At 35.6% G+C, this 20,392-nt stretch overlaps 1 protein-coding gene and 1 long non-coding RNA gene across 2 annotated transcripts; both read right to left on the reverse strand.

Moving 5' to 3' along the window:
• Positions 1 to 3,584: 3,584 nt before the first annotated feature.
• On the reverse strand, positions 3,585 to 4,477 carry LOC142234822 (uncharacterized). The gene is made up of 2 exons (XR_012721721.1): positions 3,900 to 4,477; positions 3,585 to 3,827 (listed from the first exon to the last, which is right to left on the reverse strand). It is a non-coding gene; the product is annotated as an uncharacterized LOC142234822 (long non-coding RNA).
• Positions 4,478 to 15,291: 10,814 nt separating this feature from the next.
• ATPsynB (ATP synthase subunit b, mitochondrial) lies at positions 15,292 to 16,589 on the reverse strand. The gene is made up of 3 exons (XM_075304278.1): positions 16,429 to 16,589; positions 15,665 to 16,170; positions 15,292 to 15,597 (listed from the first exon to the last, which is right to left on the reverse strand). The coding sequence occupies exons 1-3, from the start codon at positions 16,454 to 16,456 to the stop codon at positions 15,418 to 15,420; spliced, it is 714 nt and encodes a 237-aa protein (XP_075160393.1). The 5' UTR covers positions 16,457 to 16,589; the 3' UTR covers positions 15,292 to 15,417.
• Positions 16,590 to 20,392: the final 3,803 nt, after the last annotated feature.

The following is a 20,392-nucleotide window of genomic DNA, read 5'->3' on the forward strand; positions in this document are numbered from 1 at the left end:
GTGAGTCACGAGAAATTTTGTTAATTACCAGAATTTTATTGAGCCACGAAAATTGTCGTGTTCCGAAAATATTCGTGACTCACGAGATTTGTCGTGAATTACGAAATTTGTCGTGAATTACGAAATTTGTCGTGAATCGTGCGAAAGCGTGAGACATAAACATCGTTCATGTGTGAGCGTGCGCGAGTATGACTTTTCATTTCGTGGCCGTGAATTCCTACCCACATAGCGTGCGTGAGTATAAATATTTCTTCGTGAATGTGTTTGAGCGTGATTGAAATTCCACTTACGCGCGCATCTAAGTACATATTTACTGTAAACTAACAAAAAACTTAACAAAAGTCCAATAAAACGTAATACGTCTATCATTACAATACAAACTATTTTGTAGTCACAATTGCCCAAAGTTGCCCACAGGCAACATACTCTACAGCCTAAACGAATGGGCGTGGCGACCCGAAATTTTGGCTAGACGCTTCTTAAATGACTTCAACATGATTAAGAGTAAAAAAAATTTTAGCGATACCTATAAAAATTCGGGGTCGAAAGGGTTAAAAAAAAATTAATTCTACCTTTGCTCCTAATTTTTCGTATTTTTTACAAAAGAATTAATAAACTGAAATTTCTTGAATTCTAATATAATTGAATTCTTACACCCTCAAAAAAATCGCTTCTCTAACATATGTTCCAAACATATTTTGCAGGAAGCACATATATTATTGGATACTGCCGAAAAATTAATATGTTTGTTTTATTAGAACATATTATATGTTTGGAAGCATTTTGAGCCCAAAAATATTATATGCTTAGAAGAATTTTCCCCAAAGAAGATTGTGCTCATTCCCTCACATAATTTTCACTTCCACGATTTTTTTTATTCTTGGCACCTTTTTCTGTAATACAAATAATGTTGAAGAAATTATTCAATTTTATACATTTTTTAAATTTCGCCTGGACGGAGGATCGAACCGAGGACCATACAGTTTGTAAGCCAACACACGATCCACTGGGCTACGTAGCAGTTACACTGAAAAAACAGTGAACCCTTTTCCATTGCAAAATGAACTAAACTGTAGTAATATTGACCATGATTTAGCCCTTAAGATTTTTTTCAACTTGTCTAGTTTATAATTCTCTTAAATTTTAGTTAATCTATAACATTGTATTTTAGTTCGTTTTTACAACACCATAAGATTTATATACCCCTACCAAGTTAAAAAGTCAGTATTATTTTGGTTTACCTGCTTACTTTTTGGGAAACCCGATAATAAAAAATGGTTAACAGTCTCTTTAAAATGTCGACGACTAAACTATTTTTAAATCAATCATTCCACAGTACAGAGAAATTAAATAATCAAAGGAACAACAACCCGTTTTACTACTATGGAAATTTTCATACATTAAAATTCAACTTTCTTTAAGCACAAGTACTTTATTATAAAAACTTATGATGAAAGTTCTTAATACAATGTTTTTGTGAATAAAAATTATGACCACGTGGAACAAGAAAGTAGTTTATTTTAACTCGCTATTTGGACATTTTGACTTTTCCTTAGGTTTTTATTCATCGTTAGTATATTCACATATCTTGCTGAAAAAAATGGAAGGAATAATGACCATTTTTAAAAATTAACATGTAATAAAATATAATTTTTTAGCTCTTTAAATTAGCTTGTGACTTACCATATTTGGGGGCATTTTATTAAATGGTGTAAGGAATTCAACTTTTCTTAGATAAACGTACCTCATAAAGTTTGTACCTGAAACAATTAGAGAAATAATGAATTAAGTAATATATTAACTCATAAAACTGTGTTGTTATCGATGTGAAGGACATAATACAATAAATATTCTTGTCAAAAGAAAGCCAAAGTTTTAACATAAAACTTACCAATTCTCTATTAAATTGTACGCTAAGGTTAAAAAGTTATCGAAATTCATTTGGGGTTACTCTGAAATTAAATATTTATTTTTTTACATTAAATAAAAAACATTAAATTGGTTTCCAAAAACCTAATTAAAGAAATAATATGCATAAAAAAAGTAAATATTCTTGTTAAAAGAATGTTAAAGAAGGCTTACCAATTCATAAAAATGTTTCCAAATTGTTATTCTGAAATTAAATATTTGTTTTTTACATTAAACATATTAAATTGGTTTCCAAAAATATTTGATTAAAGTAAAACTAAAATAAAGTATTAAAAACCTTTAATTTTGATAATAAAAAGGTCATAAAAATTTAAATATTCTAGTGAAAAGAAAGCCAATTTTAAAAGAAAACTTACCACTTCTCTATTAAATTATACGCTGAGGAGAAATATAGAAATATGTCTGAATCCATTTTGGGGTTGCTCTGAAATTAAATATTTTTTTACAACAAAGAAAAGCATTAAACTAGTTTCAAAAAATAATAATAATAATAATTAGCAAATAATGATATAAATAAAAAATATCATTTTTAAAAGAAAACCACATTTTAAAAAGAATACTTATCAATTTATGATTAATTTACGAGGTGTAACAAAAATTTTCCAAAAATATTTGATTAATGTAACACTGAAATAAGGTATTAAAAACCTGTAATTTTGATAATAAAAAAGTCATAAAATTTAAATATTCTAGTGAAAAGAAAGCCAATTTTTAAAAGAAAATTTACCACTACTCTATTAAATTATACGCTGAGGAAAAATATAAAAATTTGCCCGAATCCATCTGGGGTTGCTCTTAACTTCAATATTTTTTTACAACAAAGAAAAACTTGAAACTGGTTAAAAAATAATAATAATAATAATAATAATAATAATAATAATATACATAAAGAATATTATTTTTTAAAAGAAAACCACATTGAAAAAAACTCTTACCTATTTATCATTAAACTGTACGCTGAGGTGTAACAAACAATTTTACAAATTCATCTGGAGTTACTCTGAAATTGAATATTTATTTTTTACATTGAATAATAAAAATTAAATTAGATAAAACAATTTCAATATACTTTCCATTTCAGCATTTTTTCCTAAATATTGAACAATCTTAATAACTTTTTTCTAAGCTACCGATCATCACTTCGCCATTGTACACCTCATCGCTAAAATATTAATAACTTTCATTTAAAAGTTTTAATAAACAAACACCAATATATGTCTCAATAGTCCAAAATAGTCCATACCTTTATATTCCCTTGTTACATACTTGCTAAAAAAGTGCAACAGCCCACGCCAACGCCAACTATACAACTGAAGCATGCCAAACAAAACCAAGCAAAACCAAAACATTTCTACAACTACAAAAACACATGTGCCTTCATTGAAAACAACACCTCACCCGCTTGTTCTGGGAAGCAGCGAATACCTAACTATATAGCTACTAATTTATAAACACCTCTACTTACGCTCCGCATTACACCCCATGTGTTTTAGCGGAGAGTTTAACGAGAACATGTCGCTGAATATAACCAATAGACTATTCTCTGCATTATCGATAACCACCAATTTGGTAGCTGAAAATTCACACATAATTTGTACACACTTCTCTACCCACTGAAAAGGATAGTGAAAAAATGCTAGCTAAATAAGCACTAATTTTGCTAGAATGATTTTTATAGTTTTTTATTAAGCCAAATTTATATTTGGACTTTAACTAAATATGTTATTTAGTTTATAAGTAAAATAGTTAAGTTATGACTATACAAACAACAAGGAATTATTTTAATATTCGTGGTAAGACGCATTTACTTTCAAATTGGCACTTCTTTTGTCGCTGCATTGTTAGGCGTATGTGTTGTTATGGAGGTCCAATCCTGCTAGAAAGTAAAGAAACTGCACCTGAAATTTGAATATAAATATGAAATAAATATAGGTGCTATATAATAGAATTATTACTAATTTTTTACTTACATTTTTCTTTTGTTTTGATTACCCTATGAGAACTCCGTGTCCGACCAAACCATTTGCAACCCAGAGAACAACTAAACAAGTTATGAGAAGTGGAATTTTTGTGACGTCTTCTAGCGGGATTTTGCTTATTTTTGTTCAGTAAACCAAACTTCACCTTACGATTATATCATATCTTTTTATGCATTACGCGTAGCCACCGAAACTCTATTCCGATCATAAGTGTGTGTTTTTGTTCAGTTTTGCTAGAGACACTATTTTGTACATTACTTTTAGATACCAAAATTAAATGGTCCCTGGATTATATTTTTGAATTTTTCTCTCATTTATTTTCTGTGAGAGAGACAGCGTCTTTCTTATCGATTTCATGCTCAACTGGTAATGCCCAATATAATCTATCGATTATTTAACAGATTACTTTATGGTGCTGAATTGGATGTAATGAAAGGGTACATTATATACATACAGAAAACGGGTCTTTAGTACTTTTTGAACTCATTATTCTATACCATAATAACCTCCCGAACATTGGGAGTGCTTATATAGGTAGGGAAAATGCGACAATAGCTATTTGCCGAACAAGCGGGCATCCAGACAAATAAACCATTCGCGAATAATAAACACACACACACAAACCACTGAAACAACAAAAATAAAAACAACCCCACGCTCAGATATACACTACATCCCCATCACTCGCTACCATTTCTCATTATTGCATTGCATGCTCTCACTCTCAAAAAAATTTCAAGTAACATCATCTTTACATTAAACATATTCCACTTTGACGAGAAAGATCTCTGTACTATGCATTAGTTCATCGCATCTGTCCACAATTTACTCTAAAAACAATACTCTTAAATGCATATCAGTATAAGAACGATGAAACGTTTAACTTAAATTTAGCAAAAACTTCATGAAATGATATCTACCCATTTTTGACGAAAATGTCTATAAATTTAATTACATGTGAACTAAAATATTTCATTGAGAAATGTTGTACCAACTATTATTAACTATAGGAATTGCCAGTAAGAAATTGCAATCCGCTTTCAAGTTCAATTTTCGTAAAAAAATATTTTCTCATACAAAAACTCTTTACAGTAAATTACACTTATTACTTAGAAAGTACTTTACATTTCATAAGTAGTTTTATAGTATGACGAAAGAATTTTTAACTACCAGTTAAGAAAATTTTAAGGAAATTTCCATCGTATTTTGTAGGCTATGAACTAAACGATTGCTACTTAAAATTTATAAAATTTCCTTTCGAGTAGTTAATTTTCGTTAAAGATACGAAAAATGAACTAAAATTCTGGAAAATTCTTGTAATAAATTATTGTAAAAATCTTCTTAAATTTACGAGACACTTTTTTTTCTGTGTATAGTCACCAGTAGACAACTATCGTTATAAGTTACATTTATATAGCATAGTTTGCAGCGCCCACAAGCCCATGCAAACATAACATTATTTAAAAGAAACATACATGTGTTGGCAACGTGGAGCAGTGGTTAGCATGTCTGCCTTGCATGCAAAGGGTTGTGGATTCAATTCCTGCTCCGACCGAACCAATTTTTTTTTTTTTGTAATTTAGACATTTATACTATATTAAATTTTTATAATGAAATTTCGTAATGTGGGTTATTAAAGATTTACAGTCAGAAACAGTGCTTGATATAAACGAAATGGCTTTTGAATAAAATATTATTATTTTTTTGCAAAAATAACAATTTTATAACAAAAAACTGTTTTTGGTATAAAAGTTTGAAATTTTGGAAGAAAAACAAAAACTCTAACAAAAGAAGTGTGTAAACATACATAAATAATTTTATAATGTACACATAAATTTATTTAGGCGTGAACCGTTTTTTACTAGCATTTAATACCATTTTAAATGCCTTTAAAACTTATCGTGTTTTGTACTTAATTTCATTTTTACCTTTAAGGCCGTTAAAAAATGTGTGTCCATAATGCCAAAATGATAAACAAAACACTTGTCCACACATACATAAAATTCTCCTCTCAAGGCGAAAACACATGCTCAAATCTCTATGCTCTTGGTTCCGAATTTGTATTCTGTCTAATATTCAAATTAAATAATATTTAGACTTAAGCATATCAAATTGTTGGCCTTATCATAAAGCAGTTTTCCGAAACAACATACAACCGTTTCACAGAAATTGTAAACATATATATGTTTACTCGAAATTTGTTAATTTATATATGTTTACATTCACACATATTATGTTTATGAAACATTCATGCCCCAAACATAATATATTTTAACATATTAACATATGTGTCCCAAACATTTAGTGTTAGTTTAGGAATATTACATGTTGGCACTTAAATATATTGTGTTTACAAATTGTACCCGAAAAAACATTTTGTTTATATCGGAACATATGAAAAACATATTTTTCTAACAGTGTACATAGTTTTTTAATCACAAATCTGTGAATTCTAAGGGAGTTACGTTTGTGGCAAATATGCATGGCACTTCGCCAAATTTTAACGAAAACAGTTCATGATGCAGTTTAAAAACTGATGTGCGTTGTATTTTGGGACTGGAATATGTTATCAAGATACTAAAGTCATCTTTGATTAATTCTCCAGCTATGAATGCGTGAGTTGGTTTTAGATGCATTTGCTATGCAGGTGGTGAACTATAACCATAGACCTTATAATACATAGATGAGCCATGGGTGTCAAACTATTTTTGACAGTTCCGAAGATTAAGAATAAACGAGAAAAATAAGAGCACGCTTACAATCTCTTTCGTTTTCCTTTTTGTAGTTTGCCAATTTTACACAAAATCAGAACGTTTATGATGCAACAGAGGATTTATAAATAAATTAATATATTAAAAGTTCATATTTGAACAAAAAATTGTGACCAAAAAATTTTGAGCAGCATTGCTCTTTACGAACAACACAAAAGCAAATGCGCGAAAATTAATGTTTGGGACTGACTCTTTACGAAAAAATCAAAACGAAAAGTCAGAAAATTAATTTTTGGAACTGACACATTTTTTAAAGAGAATAGTGGATCATCTATGTATTATTATACTAAAGACGGCCCGTGAAATAGCTAACTTATTTTCTGCTATAACAACTACAAATTTTTGTTGTCCTATCAAAAAACTTTGTAATTTTTTATCTGCATTTTGAAATAAAATAAATCATTATACAAGAACTTATACATCGAAAAGGAGGTTTTGAGAGTTTCTTTGATAAAAATGCCCGGACTCTGCGGGTGGTGTGGTATTACTTTTCTAGTATTGTATAGCAAGTATTCTTTAAGAATATGGGACGCACGCTTAGTGTCATTATCTTGGACAAACACAAATCCATCTTCCTGACCCATTTTTGGGCAGATTCGACCAAATTATTCTTCAAACTATTTAAATTATCTATAATATTAAGTAAATAAACTAATTAGTAATTATTTATAGGAAATATGTTGAAAGATACGAGCAAGTACAAGGGTTAGGTTAGGTTAGGTTATGTGGCAGCCCGATGTATCAGACTCACTTAGACTATTCAGTCCATTGTGATACCACAGTGGTGAACTTCTCTCTTATCACTGAGTGCTGCCCGATTCCATGTGAAGCTCAATGACAAGGGACCCACGGCGGCGGGTTCTACGCACCGGATTGACCCGATGGATACCAGCCATCGGCCAGCGGCTGCCACCTCAGTGTACGTGTTGTCTCGTCCATTTTTTCGTGTTGGAGAAGGTGCATCCCGGGGAGCCTTCTCCGCCTGCTTTTGGTCCGAGCCGGGATAGAGGAAAACCCCGGACCATGGTACTGTGCCGTCTGCCGAAATCGAATTCACCATCGCTCGGTTTCGGTGAGGTGTAACCGGTGCATGGAATGGGTGCACTTCCGGAATTGCTCCGGCCTAACATCGCTGCGGGAGTATAGTCAAACTGACTTCGTGGCAGGATGCTGTGCCAATGACAGCAGCAGTGGGTCATCTGATTATGTGACCCCACCGACTTCTCCCGCACAACAATATTCTCCGCCGCAGCATCTTACACCGAATATTGTTGTACCAGTTCCGGAGAGTGCATCATTTTTGCAATTTAATTGCAACGGGCTCCGTGGTAAGATTAGTGAGATCGTAGACTTTATGAATCGGAAAAGGATAAGGGTCGCGGCGATCCAGGAAACAAAGCTGAATCCCACCTGCAGCCTACGACATTGTGATGGGTACAATGTCCTACGGAAGGATCGCACAAGAAATGGAGGTGGTGGCCTGGCTTTCATATTACACCGTTCCGTGCAGTATAGACCTATCACGCTTGTGCTAGACACTAATGACCCGTACATGGAATGTATGGGGGTAGCAGTTAAGTGTGGGGCTGCCGAGATAGAGCTATACAATGTGTACATACCGCCGGTTGGTAGCTGTGCTCCTGGTTATAGCCCAAACATTGAGTGGTTGTTGAGCGGGCATAACCGATTGGTTCTAGGAGATTTTAATGCCCACCATGAACTCTGGCATTCTCTCCTGGGTAATGACCAGAGGGGCATAGCTTTGGCAGAGCAGATAGACGACTCCACATTTTGCACGGTGAACGAAGAGGCCCCCACGAGAATTATGGGTGACTGCAGCAGTTCGCCAGACTTATCGTTAGCATCGCCTGGTCTGATAAATGACGTCTCCTGGCAACCCGTCATTTCATTGGGTTCGGACCACCTCCCCATAATTCTCACCATCAACCGACCCTCCGATTTCATAACCTCTGAACGCCGGACGTTTATTAATCAAAAGAAAGCCAACTGGGAAGGCTTCAGAGAATACACCGATCGCCGCTTCAGTGAGCTCCCGTCCCCCTCACATGTTCATGTTGCCCAGAGGGAGTTCCGGGACATCATCAACGCAGCAGCCGCTCGCTTCATACCCGCTGGTCGAATTGCCCAGGTGAGGCCCAACTTCCCAGCCGAAGCGGCGGGACTCGCAGACGAGCGTGATGAACGCCGTCGTGCTAACCCTGCTGATCCTAGAATCAGAGAACTAAATCTAGAGATTAGTAAGATAGTCGACGAGCACAAGCGGAACACTTGGTTAGAGCACCTGAAGCAATGTAACTTAGGAACAGGAACTGGTAAATTGTGGTCAACAGTTAGAGCCCTCTCGAACCCCTCCACAAGGGATGATGGGATTTCAGTCACATTTGGCGACGTGACTGTGACTGATCCGAAGAGGTGCGCCAAATACTTCAACCGACAGTTTGTCGAGCATCCCGAGAGTGATAGAGCGAAAAGGAGAGCCACCCGTCGTGTACGTGGTCTCCGAGCCGATGACACACCACAATTTACTGCAGTCGAAGTTACCAATGTCATCAACAGCGCGAAACCATCTAAGGCGCTGGGCCCTGACGGAATTTCAATGCTAATGCTGAAGCATCTGGGAATACTGGGAGTTGAGTACCTGACCAGACTCGTCAATTTGTCTTTGGAATCACACATTATACCCGATGTCTGGAAAATGGGAAGGGTGATTCCACTACTGAAACCGGGCAAAGATTCGAGCAAAGGTGAATCGTACAGACCGATATCCCTTCTGTCGCCAGTAGCCAAGACACTTGAGGCATTACTCCTCCCCAGCCTTGTGGAGAATTTTCCAGCTGCCCACCATCAACATGGATTCCGTAAGGTACATAGTACGACAACAGCCTTACATGCCATTTCGACACATATTAATAAGGGACTTAACCAGCCCAGGCCGTGTCACAGGACGGTCCTCGTGGCGCTTGACCTATCGAAAGCATTCGATACGGTCAACCATGCCACATTATTTGAGGACATCGAGAATACGTCCCTACCGGCAGGAGCGAAGCGTTGGGTGCTGAATTATATGTGTGGACGCCAGTCGTACGTGGAATTCAGGGACAGAAAGTCAAGACCGCGTAGAGTTAAACAGGGAGTTCCCCAAGGTGGGGTGATATCTCCGGCACTGTTTAACCTCTACATGTCCTCGATTCCACCCCCTCCTGACGGCGTCGAGATTGTATCATATGCGGATGACTGTACAATCTTGGCATCTGGGCCCAATGTTGATGACATTTGCGATCGGTTGAACGTCTACATAGCTAATCTTACCAGTTATTTCACTGCGAGAAACTTGAGGATATCCCCCACCAAATCCTCAGCCACACTATTTACTACATGGACGGCAGAAGTGCGCAGGCAGTTGAATATCAGAGTCGATGGAGTAATAATTCCGACCACAAATTACCCCAAGATTCTTGGGGTCACATTCGACAGCCTTTTTAGGTCATCTGCCCATGCCACTGCAATTTGTAATAAGCTCCGTGGTAGAAACAAGGTCCTCAAGTCACTAGCCGGCAGTACTTGGGGTGCGGACAAAGAAACCTTGCTAACTACTTATAAGGCAATTGGCCGGTCAGTGGTAAACTATGCAGCGCCAGTGTGGACACCGCAGACCAGTGATACGCAGTGGAATAACATACAAACCTGCCAGAACGCTGCTCTTAGAACTGCGACTGGGTGTCTCCGCAGCACACCCCTGGATCACCTTTATGTGGAGACAAAGATCATCCCTGTGCGAAGACACAACTACATGTTGTCAAAGCAGTATCTCCTGGGTTGTTATCGCAGTAATCATCCAAACCACCATCTTATGGATACACAACCACCACCCAGGAACGTAAGGGTTGATATACATAATCTAGAGCGCGAGATCCAGCGCTATAAAAGAGAGCCTCTAGATCAAGCAGCGTACCAGGCAGGTTTGAACAGGATTCATGAGGATACTGTAGCTGAAGCGGTGAGAAGCTACAAGGTTAATCCTGTTCTTGGAGTCCGACCACCGCCCATAGCACCGGAGGAAAGAGACCTCCCACGGCAGACTAGGGTAGTTTTGGCCCAATTAAGATCAGGCAAGTGCAGCCGCCTCAATTCCTACTTATCGGTGATTGATAGCAGCGTAGCTGACGTTTGTCCAATTTGCAACCAAGGGCCACACGACACGCGTCATCTTTTCTCTTGCCCAGCCAAACCAACCCGACTTACCACCAGATCACTCTGGACACACCCCATCTTAGTCGCAGAGTTCCTTGATCTGCCAACAAGCTGATGTACCAAGCGTATAACATGAAATGGATGAGATCACAATAAACTGTTACAACAACAACAACAACAACAAGGGACCTCCTTTTTATAGCCGAGTCCGAACGGTGTTCCACATTCCAGTGAAACCACTTAGAGAAGCTTTGAAACCCTCAGAAATGTCACCAGCATTACTGAGGTGCGACAATCCACCGATGAAAAACGTTTTGGTGTTCGGTCGTAGCAGGAATCGAACCCACGACCTTGTGTGTGCAAGGCGGGCATGCGAACCATTGCACCAGGGTTACTTTGGATCATTATCCTTTAAGTTGCAATTAAAAAATGCCAAAAAGGCTAACTTTATTTTTCTTTTAATACTCACATTTAAGTTGATTTTTTACAATTCTGCTATATACAGTTTTTTATTAACTGCAGCATCTTTTCCAGATATACCAAGGTAAGCCTGAAAATAAATAATTAAAATATGGAGGTATTTTCTACCAGAAAATTAAAGCGATAACGCGTAAATAATTTTAATTTTCTTTTTCTTTTAATACTCACATTTCACATGAATTTTCACAATTCTGCTATATTCAGATTTATGTTATGTGTAGCGATATCCCGTAATTTTAGACTCATTCAGACTATTCAGTCCATTCCTTTGTATAATCGAGTCCGAACGGCGTTTCACGTTGCGAAACCACCTCTTTGTGCACCTAAAATAGCTCTGAATTTCAAAGTTCAGGCAAATCGGATGAAAATTGCGGTGTCTAGATACTCAAAACCACAAATCGTGTTATGGGGCCTATAACAAAACATGATACTATGATTAGGTTAGGTGGCAGCCCGATGTATCAGGCTCACTTAGACTATTCAGTCCATTGTGATACCACATTGGTGAACTTCTCTCTTATCACTGAGTGCTGCCCGATTCCATGTTAAGCTCAATGACAAGGGAACTCCTTTTTATAGCCGAGTTCGAACGGCGTTCCAAATTGCAGTGAAACCACTTAGAGAAGTTTTGAGACCCTCAGAAATGTCACCAGCATTACTGAGGTGGGATAATCCACCGATGAAAAACGTTTTGGTGTTCGGTCGTAGCAGGAATCGAACCCACGACCTTGTGTGTGCAAGGCGGGCATGCTAACCATTGCACCAGGGTTGCTTTGGATCATTCTCCTTTAAGTTGCAATTAAAAAATGCCAAAAAGGCTAACTTTATTTTTCTTTTAATACTCACATTTAAGTTGATTTTTTACAATTCTGCTATATACAGTTTTTTATTAACTGCAGCATCTTTTCCAGATATACCAAGGTAAGCCTGAAAATAAATAATTAAAATATGGAGGTATTTTCTACCAGAAAATTAAAGCGATAACGCGTAAATAATTTTAATTTTCTTTTTCTTTTAATACATTTCACATGAATTTTCACAATTCTGCTATATTCAGATTTATGTTATGTGTTGCGATAGCCCGTAATTTTAGACTCATTCAGACTATTCAGTCCATTCCTTTTTATAATCGAGTCCGAACGGCGTTTCACGTTGCGAAACCACCTCTTTGTGCACCTAAAATAGCTCTGAATTTCAAAGTTCAGGCAAATCGGATGAAAATTGCGGTGTCTAGATACTCAAAACCACAAATCGTGGGATCGGTTTATATGGGGCCTATAACAAAACATGGACCGTTATTGTCCTTCTTCAAACTTGGTCTTCGTGCAGACAAAATACGAATAGCTCTAGATTTTCAATTTTAGACAAATTGCGGTGTAGATACTCAAGAACCCAAATCGAGAAATCGGCCTATATGGGGGCTACACCAAAACATTGACCGATTTATACCATATTCAATACACTCATAGAAAAAAGACTGATGTTTTTCAGCAAAGAAAATACTAATATTTTAGCAGTTTTGTAGCTGAAACAGCTAACAATCTTTAATTTGGAACTGTAGATATTCTGCTGAAAAGTCAGTAGTTTGCTGAAATGTTCTGCTGATCCGCTATTTCAGCAGCGATGTTTGTCGAAAACTTTTAGTAAACACGTTAGCTAATTCAGCAGTATTTGTTTGCTATTTCCGCAGTAAAAATTGTTTCTGATTTAACTAACGGATGTTTGATGAAACAACTACATGCTACTGCTTTCCCTTTCTCAGCAAACAAAAACTGCTGTTTAAGCTAACATTTTTGCTGTATCGAATAACAAAATGGGGCAGCTATATATTTTGAATTTCAGTCAAATCGAATAAAAATTGAGTTGACTAGACGCCCAAAATTCAAATCGGGAGATCGGTCTATATGGGGGCTATACCAAAACATGGCCCGATACATACCATATTCGGCACATCTCTTTGTGGATCTAAAATAGCTCTGGATTTCAAGTTCAGGCAAATCAGTTGAAAATTGCGGTGTCTAGACACTCAAAACCTAGAATCGGGGGTCGGTTTATATGGGGCCTATATCAAAACATGGACAGATATAGCCCATCTTCAAACTGGGTCTGCGTACCGACAAATTACGAATTTCTGTCCAATTTCAGGACGATAGCGTCATTATTAAAGGCTGTAGCGTGATTATAACAGACAGACGGACCTGGTTATATCCAGGGTTGGCCTGTCGCAAACAGTGACTTTTGCGACATACATTTACGACAGTATAATACGTATGTCGCAAAAGTCGTAAACCTTATGCAGAAAACCTAATTTTGAATAAAAGAAATTATGAACAAACGCGTATGTGACGTTTACGACAGTCACAAACCTAAAAAGTTTGATACAGGCCACCTCTGGTTATATCGTCTTAGAATTTCTCCCGGGAATGGATATTTCGATGTGTTACAAACGGAATGGCAAACTTATTATATCCCCTCACCATTCTATGGAAGTGGGTTAAAAATGTTATATTTAATACAAAAAATTTTCTTTCGATTCCACACCCTTGAATTTTTTGGTGATTTGTGAGACCCAGCTGATTGCTGATAAATTCGAAATAAAACCCATCGATTTGTAGTGGATAGTAGAAATGAAATTGGGTATCCGAACATGGGTGTACAAGTAAGATTTTTAATAGTAATATTTTTGTTATTGAAAACTATTTCGCTGTCCTTATGAATGTTCAATGTTTGTTGGCGATGAGATCTACAAAATGTGCAAAAGAATTTCGAAAGCAATTTCTGTATCATTTAATCAATAATTGAAGGAATTCTTACCATCAATCATGACATTTTTTGACACTTTTCTCTCATCATTTTCAAATTTTTTGGTATAAAATAATTTACTTTCGAAGTTTTATTTTTATTTGTCGCAGTCACCTAATAATTGGCGTATCTATCAATGAAATAATTGTAATCAGAAGATTCCCTTGCATTAACCCTTTCACTACCGAAATAAACCTAATGATAAAAACTTTTATTTTTCTTCTTTATTTACTTGTACTAACAGCATGTAGAACAAAAATTGTCATTTTGAAAACCTACCTCAATTACTTCAAGAGCTATATGAGCTTGTTCTGAAAACTTGATTCTTGAATTGTGACCAAATGGCCTTACGAAAATAAGCGTTATTTGGCCTATAATATCTTTCAAAGTGTAAAAAAAAATACAAAAAAGAACCCGTAAAAATATCAGCTATAGTTTTTGTATAAATGTCCATTTACTAGAAACATACAGTACAAAAATTGTCTCAAATTTTCGTATTTTTCGTTTCTTGTTAAAGAAGTTTATAAAAATGTATTTTAGACCTCACCAATATGGACAATATTTATAGCTTACTTAGATGAAAGCCTCTACTTTAAAATAACATCGAGAAATAAATCGAAACTAAGCGGGAAAATAGAATTTGGTGTCTTTTTCGAATGTCCTTCTAAGTGGACATCAGTAGTGAAAGGGTTAACTGAAGATTACATCTAAAAAGTGGATGTTTAAATGTCATAATTTTGAACTAGATCACCAGTCGTTCATTGGTATTGCATAAGGGTCAATTTCTTTCCCACAATGTCAAGTCCATGTTAGATACACCAGTTTTTCACATTAACAGTAATCAAGAGCTGAACTATTTTTCATTGAAATTAGCGTTTCTAGAGGTACGGATCTTGTCTCTAATTTTAAGTTATAACTATATGAAATGTAAAAACGAATTGTATGAATTATTTCTGTATTGATTAACAAAGAGAAAAATTTACATGAACTTGTATATGAAACTTTGAAAATGTAAGTTTAGGAAACAATTTGTGACAAAGAATATTGTTTCAAATAAAGTTATCCTAAAATGTTGTTTTTAGCATACTCGGTATTATTGTTTATATACAGGGTGGAAATATTTTTGACTTAGCTTTATTGGATGTTTTCATATTTTCAATATTCACATTTTATCGCTTCGCTTTTGTGTTTTTTTATTATTTAAAGTTTTTATAACAACTAAATTTTGATGGGGTTTCTCGAGTTTACTTGGAACGAGCAGCCAAAGCAGTCAAATCAGCAATGCACTTGTTCAATGTCTCCTTCTCTTGTTGGGGGGTAATAGAAGACATGACATTCCTGACAATCCAGTCAACCATATGCTTCTGATTAAGGCGACGTTCAATGTGACGGCATTCAACTTGGTAATCCAAGCGACGCTTGACCTGAAAAGCAAAAGGATTGCGTTATAAACAATATACTCTCTATCTTCTATGCTAAAACTTTGCTCACTTCATTGTAAACGTTCATGGCACGCTCACGGAAAGCAGCTTCCAATTGGAGGGCAACATTTTCCTTTTTGGCGTCCATAAGCATAAGGGAACCTTCAGCACGCCATTGTTCCTTCTTCTCGGCTTCAATGGATTCTTGGAGAGCCTTCAGTTCGTCTTCACGACCTTGCTTCCATTCGGCTTCGATTCTATCGATTTCGCCATCAGCCCATTTGGCAGCTACTGGTCCGAGTTTCTTAACGGCAATAACAGCCATGATGGCCAAAGAAAGACCACTGTAGTATTCGTGTTCCATGACATAGATTTCCTTGGAGCACAAGTAGGTAATTAAACCGACACCGAAAGTGTAGGGACCAGTAACACCAGTCTTGTTGTAGAAGAATTGGAACCATTCTTCTGGAATGAAACCCATACGAACTTTACCGGGATGTTCAGGCCGAACGGGACGGTCAGAACCAGCAGCGGTAGCGGCAGCCCTGGCGGCCAAAGCGCCCATTGGACGTTGAACTAGAAAAATAATCAAAAAAAATATTACATACATTTGGTTCCATAGCCTAGATTTTTATGCAATAACATTTAGCAAACTTCTAGTTTTGACAAATATGATTATGATGTACCCCCTAAGTGATTACATAAACGAAACATATTTGCAAAGACGCTTGTTGGTAATAACTACCACTTGCGTATTGTGAGGTTAAAAGCTAATCACTATTACAAGAATTGGTTTATATTCCATGTTTTATATAGGCTTCATTTGTACTTTACCAGAAAGAATTGCGGCCCTCGAAAGCATTTTTATTCGCGTGTGATTTTTTCTTTTAGTCCAGAAGAAAATTGACGTCTGCTCTCCGACTCTCCGACCGATTTGCTCTACAAAAAATGAAAATCGTTCACAATAGTCTTCCAATAATTCTCCACCAATCACAATAATATGACAATTGTCGCCTTTCATGAGAGAGGAATGTAGTGGAAACGGAATAACAGAAATCAATACATATTTCTTGTAGATGGCGCTAATAAGTCAAATGCTTATGGACAAACACATAATGCGCTTTACAGATTATCAGTTATTCCGGACGACAGTGCTCGTGTCGAACATATCCCACCCTGCCAACATTTTTTGAATTTGGGGGCGCTTCTGAGAATCCCCACTACGTCGAAAACAGTCGTATACGATATCCAAAACTCCTCGGAAAAGCACCGTCACTATTGAGAAGTTGTACCACGCCAAGTTACTACAAAAAAGTATCGCATGAGTGCAATTATTAGGTGCCCTTCTGGATACATTTAGAAGGACGCCAATAAGAGCCCCTTCAAACAATCAGACAAAGTGCATTTTAAGATAGTTGTAAAAGAATCATTGTGGTCAAGTAAAACACGATTGTGTAGATGTTTATTAATTTTATTAAACATTTATAAATTCTCATAAATATAACATTTATACGACTATCACATCGCATTTAACATATTTTTATGCATTAATAAAAGATTGATGTTGAGTTACAAGTTGCAAGTTACATGTTGTAGCGTCTATCAGCCAGTGCTTTTATATACGGCGTTCTCACCAAGCATGTTTTGGGGTTTGAAATGTTTTCCCTTTCCCAATAAACACAAACGTTTGAAAAATGCTAATTTTCAACAATTTTTCAAACATGTTTTCAAAGGATTAGGGTAATATTCGAGTTGAGAAATTGTTGAGAAAATCGCGTTCTCAACAAAAAACAAACATTACCCTCAACAGTGAAATTCAACACATTAGCAATAATATCTCAAGTGTTATCCTCAAATTGAAATGCATCGCTACTCAATAATTTGTCAAACAATTTTCGATGCGAGTCAAATTCAAAATTAACATCGTTGCAAATACTTTTCAACCTAAATTTGTATGAATGATATCCCCACTTCAAAATGAAAGTCAAAGCCAAAATTCTATGAATTTTGTATAATTTATTCATTTTCATCAAAATAAAATATATAATAATACACTACACTACATAATACACTACAATACCAATTGATAAATAATAATCTTATTAAACATATCAACAAATAAGAACAAAAAAAAACAAACAACAAAACTTTAAATATCTTAAACATTATTAGTATACACTTTTGCATTGATAATTCGTTTTCCTTCCTTTTGGTGTCATAAAACAGCATTAAAATTTATTAACATGCGGGCAATTTGAAATTAGGAACGTACTGGACCGCGTGTTAGAATTGATTTCCAGCAGAACGAATTCACAAAATATCCATTTTAAACTGATAATAGCATATGAATTAAACTGACGATATGATGCACATTTTCATCCAGAAGTTGTTGATTTCAACAATTTGTTGTTTTTAACAATTTTAATTGGTTGCACTTGTAATGTTTCTGGAAACTTTTTCTTGTCGATAAGCCACTCATTTTTCATTGGTCAGCTTCTTAATGTTTGCAAGAATGTAGCATCCAAAGATTTTAGTTTTCTGCAAAGAGATTTAAATTTAGTGACTTCTCTAAACTGTTGATTTAATTTTTCAAATTGACGTACCAATTATTATAAACTATTTGAAGCATTTCCAGTTAATTGTCCACCATTTTTTCATCGGCCAGCTTTTTAATGTTTTCAAGAACGTAGAATCCATAATTTCAGTTTTCTGCAAAGAGATATACATTTCGTGACTTCCTTAAAGTTTTATTTCATTTTTTATTTTCACTTACCTATTTTTATAAACTATTTGGTTATTTGTCTAAAATTTTCCATTTTTTTAATTTCTTGCAATTGACCACGAACTTCGTTGCACAAATAAGTATTGAAAACCACATGGTTTTTTCGTTGCATTTTAGGGTAGTGTTTTGTCAAAGTTTTCTCATATTATCTTCAACACCTTTTCAAAGATTTCGTCAACATTTTGACAAATTGGAAGTAATTCGCAAACAATTTGAAGATGTATTGAAGATGAGCTATTTCAAGTCAAGTTGAATTTATGTTGAAAATTATATTTACCCTCAAACTGAAAAGTTGTTGCATTTGAAAAACGCTCATCCTGTGTTTATTGGGTTATAAGCATTTCAAAACGAGTCGTTTTCCCCATATAAAAATTATGTCCAAAACACAAGTTTTCCTCAAAAACACGTCGATTTTAGAATGTGAACCCACCTAATTTTGAATATAGCCCTAGGTTAGGTTAGGTTAGGTTAAAGTGGCAGCCCGATTAAGATTCAAGCTCACTTAGACTATTCAGTCCATTGTGATACCACCCACATTAACTAAAAGTACCTATTACATATGGGCACTTCTAGTTTTAACCGTTGAACCAACCTTCTCGATTATTTTCTTCTGTTGAACCAACCAGATTGTTCCAAAAACATTAGCAGACTGCTTAAGTTAACGTTTTCCAGGTCCGCCAGTAATCTGAAGCTATATGCCCCTAAAATTTGCTTACGCCTTACACAAAATGCAGGACACTCACACAAGAGGTGTTTTATTGATTCCTTTTCCTCCGCATCATGACAGCTCATACAATAGTCATTATACTTCGCACCAATAGTTTTTGCAAAATCGCCTATCAGGCAGCGACCCGTTATAGCAGATATCAGGAGTGATATCTGGCGTCTCGAGAACACTAGCATATCTAGTGTGCGGTTTAAGTTTAAATGGGGCCATATTTGCTTGGTGTCGTTACAACCCTTACAATTCTCCCATCGAACATTTGCCATCATGACATCATGATATAGCCCTAATAACATACCCTTTTCAAATAAATATGTCAAAATATTGAAATAGTTTTTATAGAAAAAAAGAATATACAAAGGCTTTGAAGAACATGTGAAAATAACTTGAAATTTTTTCCCTTTTCGCTCGCGATAAGTATTTGAAGATACATTGCATATATGTGAATTTCGAGTAAATGTGAAGTTCTAGTTTCCATGATAACTGTCAATCTAAAACATCTCAAGTCGGTGTGAACGGTGAAATGTTTTGGAAAAACGAATGAGGAAAACGGGTCAGTGGGAATTACAAGTTGCAAGTTACATGTTGTAGCATCTAGCAGCCAGTGCTTTTATTCCCAATGGAGGAAAAATATTTGAAAAAACTATCACCTTATTACATTTGGAAAGTAAAAAATTGTTCACCAATATACCTTTCACAATTTTAAGCGAAATAACTATGTTTTCAGCACTTCATTATCGTTTTTATTTAAATAAATTATAAGAAGCTAGTTGTGCTTGGTGTTTCACAAAATATAAAATGGCTCTTGTAACAATAGTGGGCAAACAATAGTAGGCAAAATACTTGCATGCGAATAGTGATGGCAAAATATTATCACAGTGATTGTTGCAGTGTCACTTACGAGTTGGTGGTAGCGATGAGGATGAAATGGAACTTTGAAATGCTGGCAGGGTTAGCCCTGTCGACATTTGAAGCCCTTCCTTGAATCCCCACCACGTCGAAAGAAAGTCGTTACAACTTCTCAATAGTGACGGGGCGTTTCCGACGAGTTTTGGATATCGTACACGACTGTTTTCGACTTGGTAGGGATTCTCTTTTCCTCTTCCTCTTTTAATTGTTCCTCTCGTTTTTCGTCATTCCGATTGTATCACTGTTACATTGCAATATGCATTATAACCGTTTTGTAGTTTGAAGGAATGATGACATAGTGACATAGTATGATTTCAGGATGACGAAAAATTGTAGACAAATTTTAACTTTTAAAATTAATAAAATAATTTAATTTAGAAAAG

This window comes from Haematobia irritans, chromosome 4 (assembly GCF_050003625.1).
Source record: "Haematobia irritans isolate KBUSLIRL chromosome 4, ASM5000362v1, whole genome shotgun sequence".
Lineage (NCBI taxonomy): Eukaryota > Metazoa > Arthropoda > Insecta > Diptera > Muscidae > Haematobia > Haematobia irritans.

Coding starts and splice junctions, on each gene's coding strand:
- ATPsynB (XM_075304278.1), bottom strand. CDS start 16,456: ATGCTTTCGAGGGCCGCAATTCTTTCTG. Junction 16,171..16,428: donor GAGGGCCGCAATTCTTTCTG/GTAAAGTACAAA, acceptor TTATTTTTCTAG/TTCAACGTCCAATGGGCGCT. Junction 15,598..15,664: donor CCATGAACGTTTACAATGAA/GTGAGCAAAGTT, acceptor TTTGCTTTTCAG/GTCAAGCGTCGCTTGGATTA.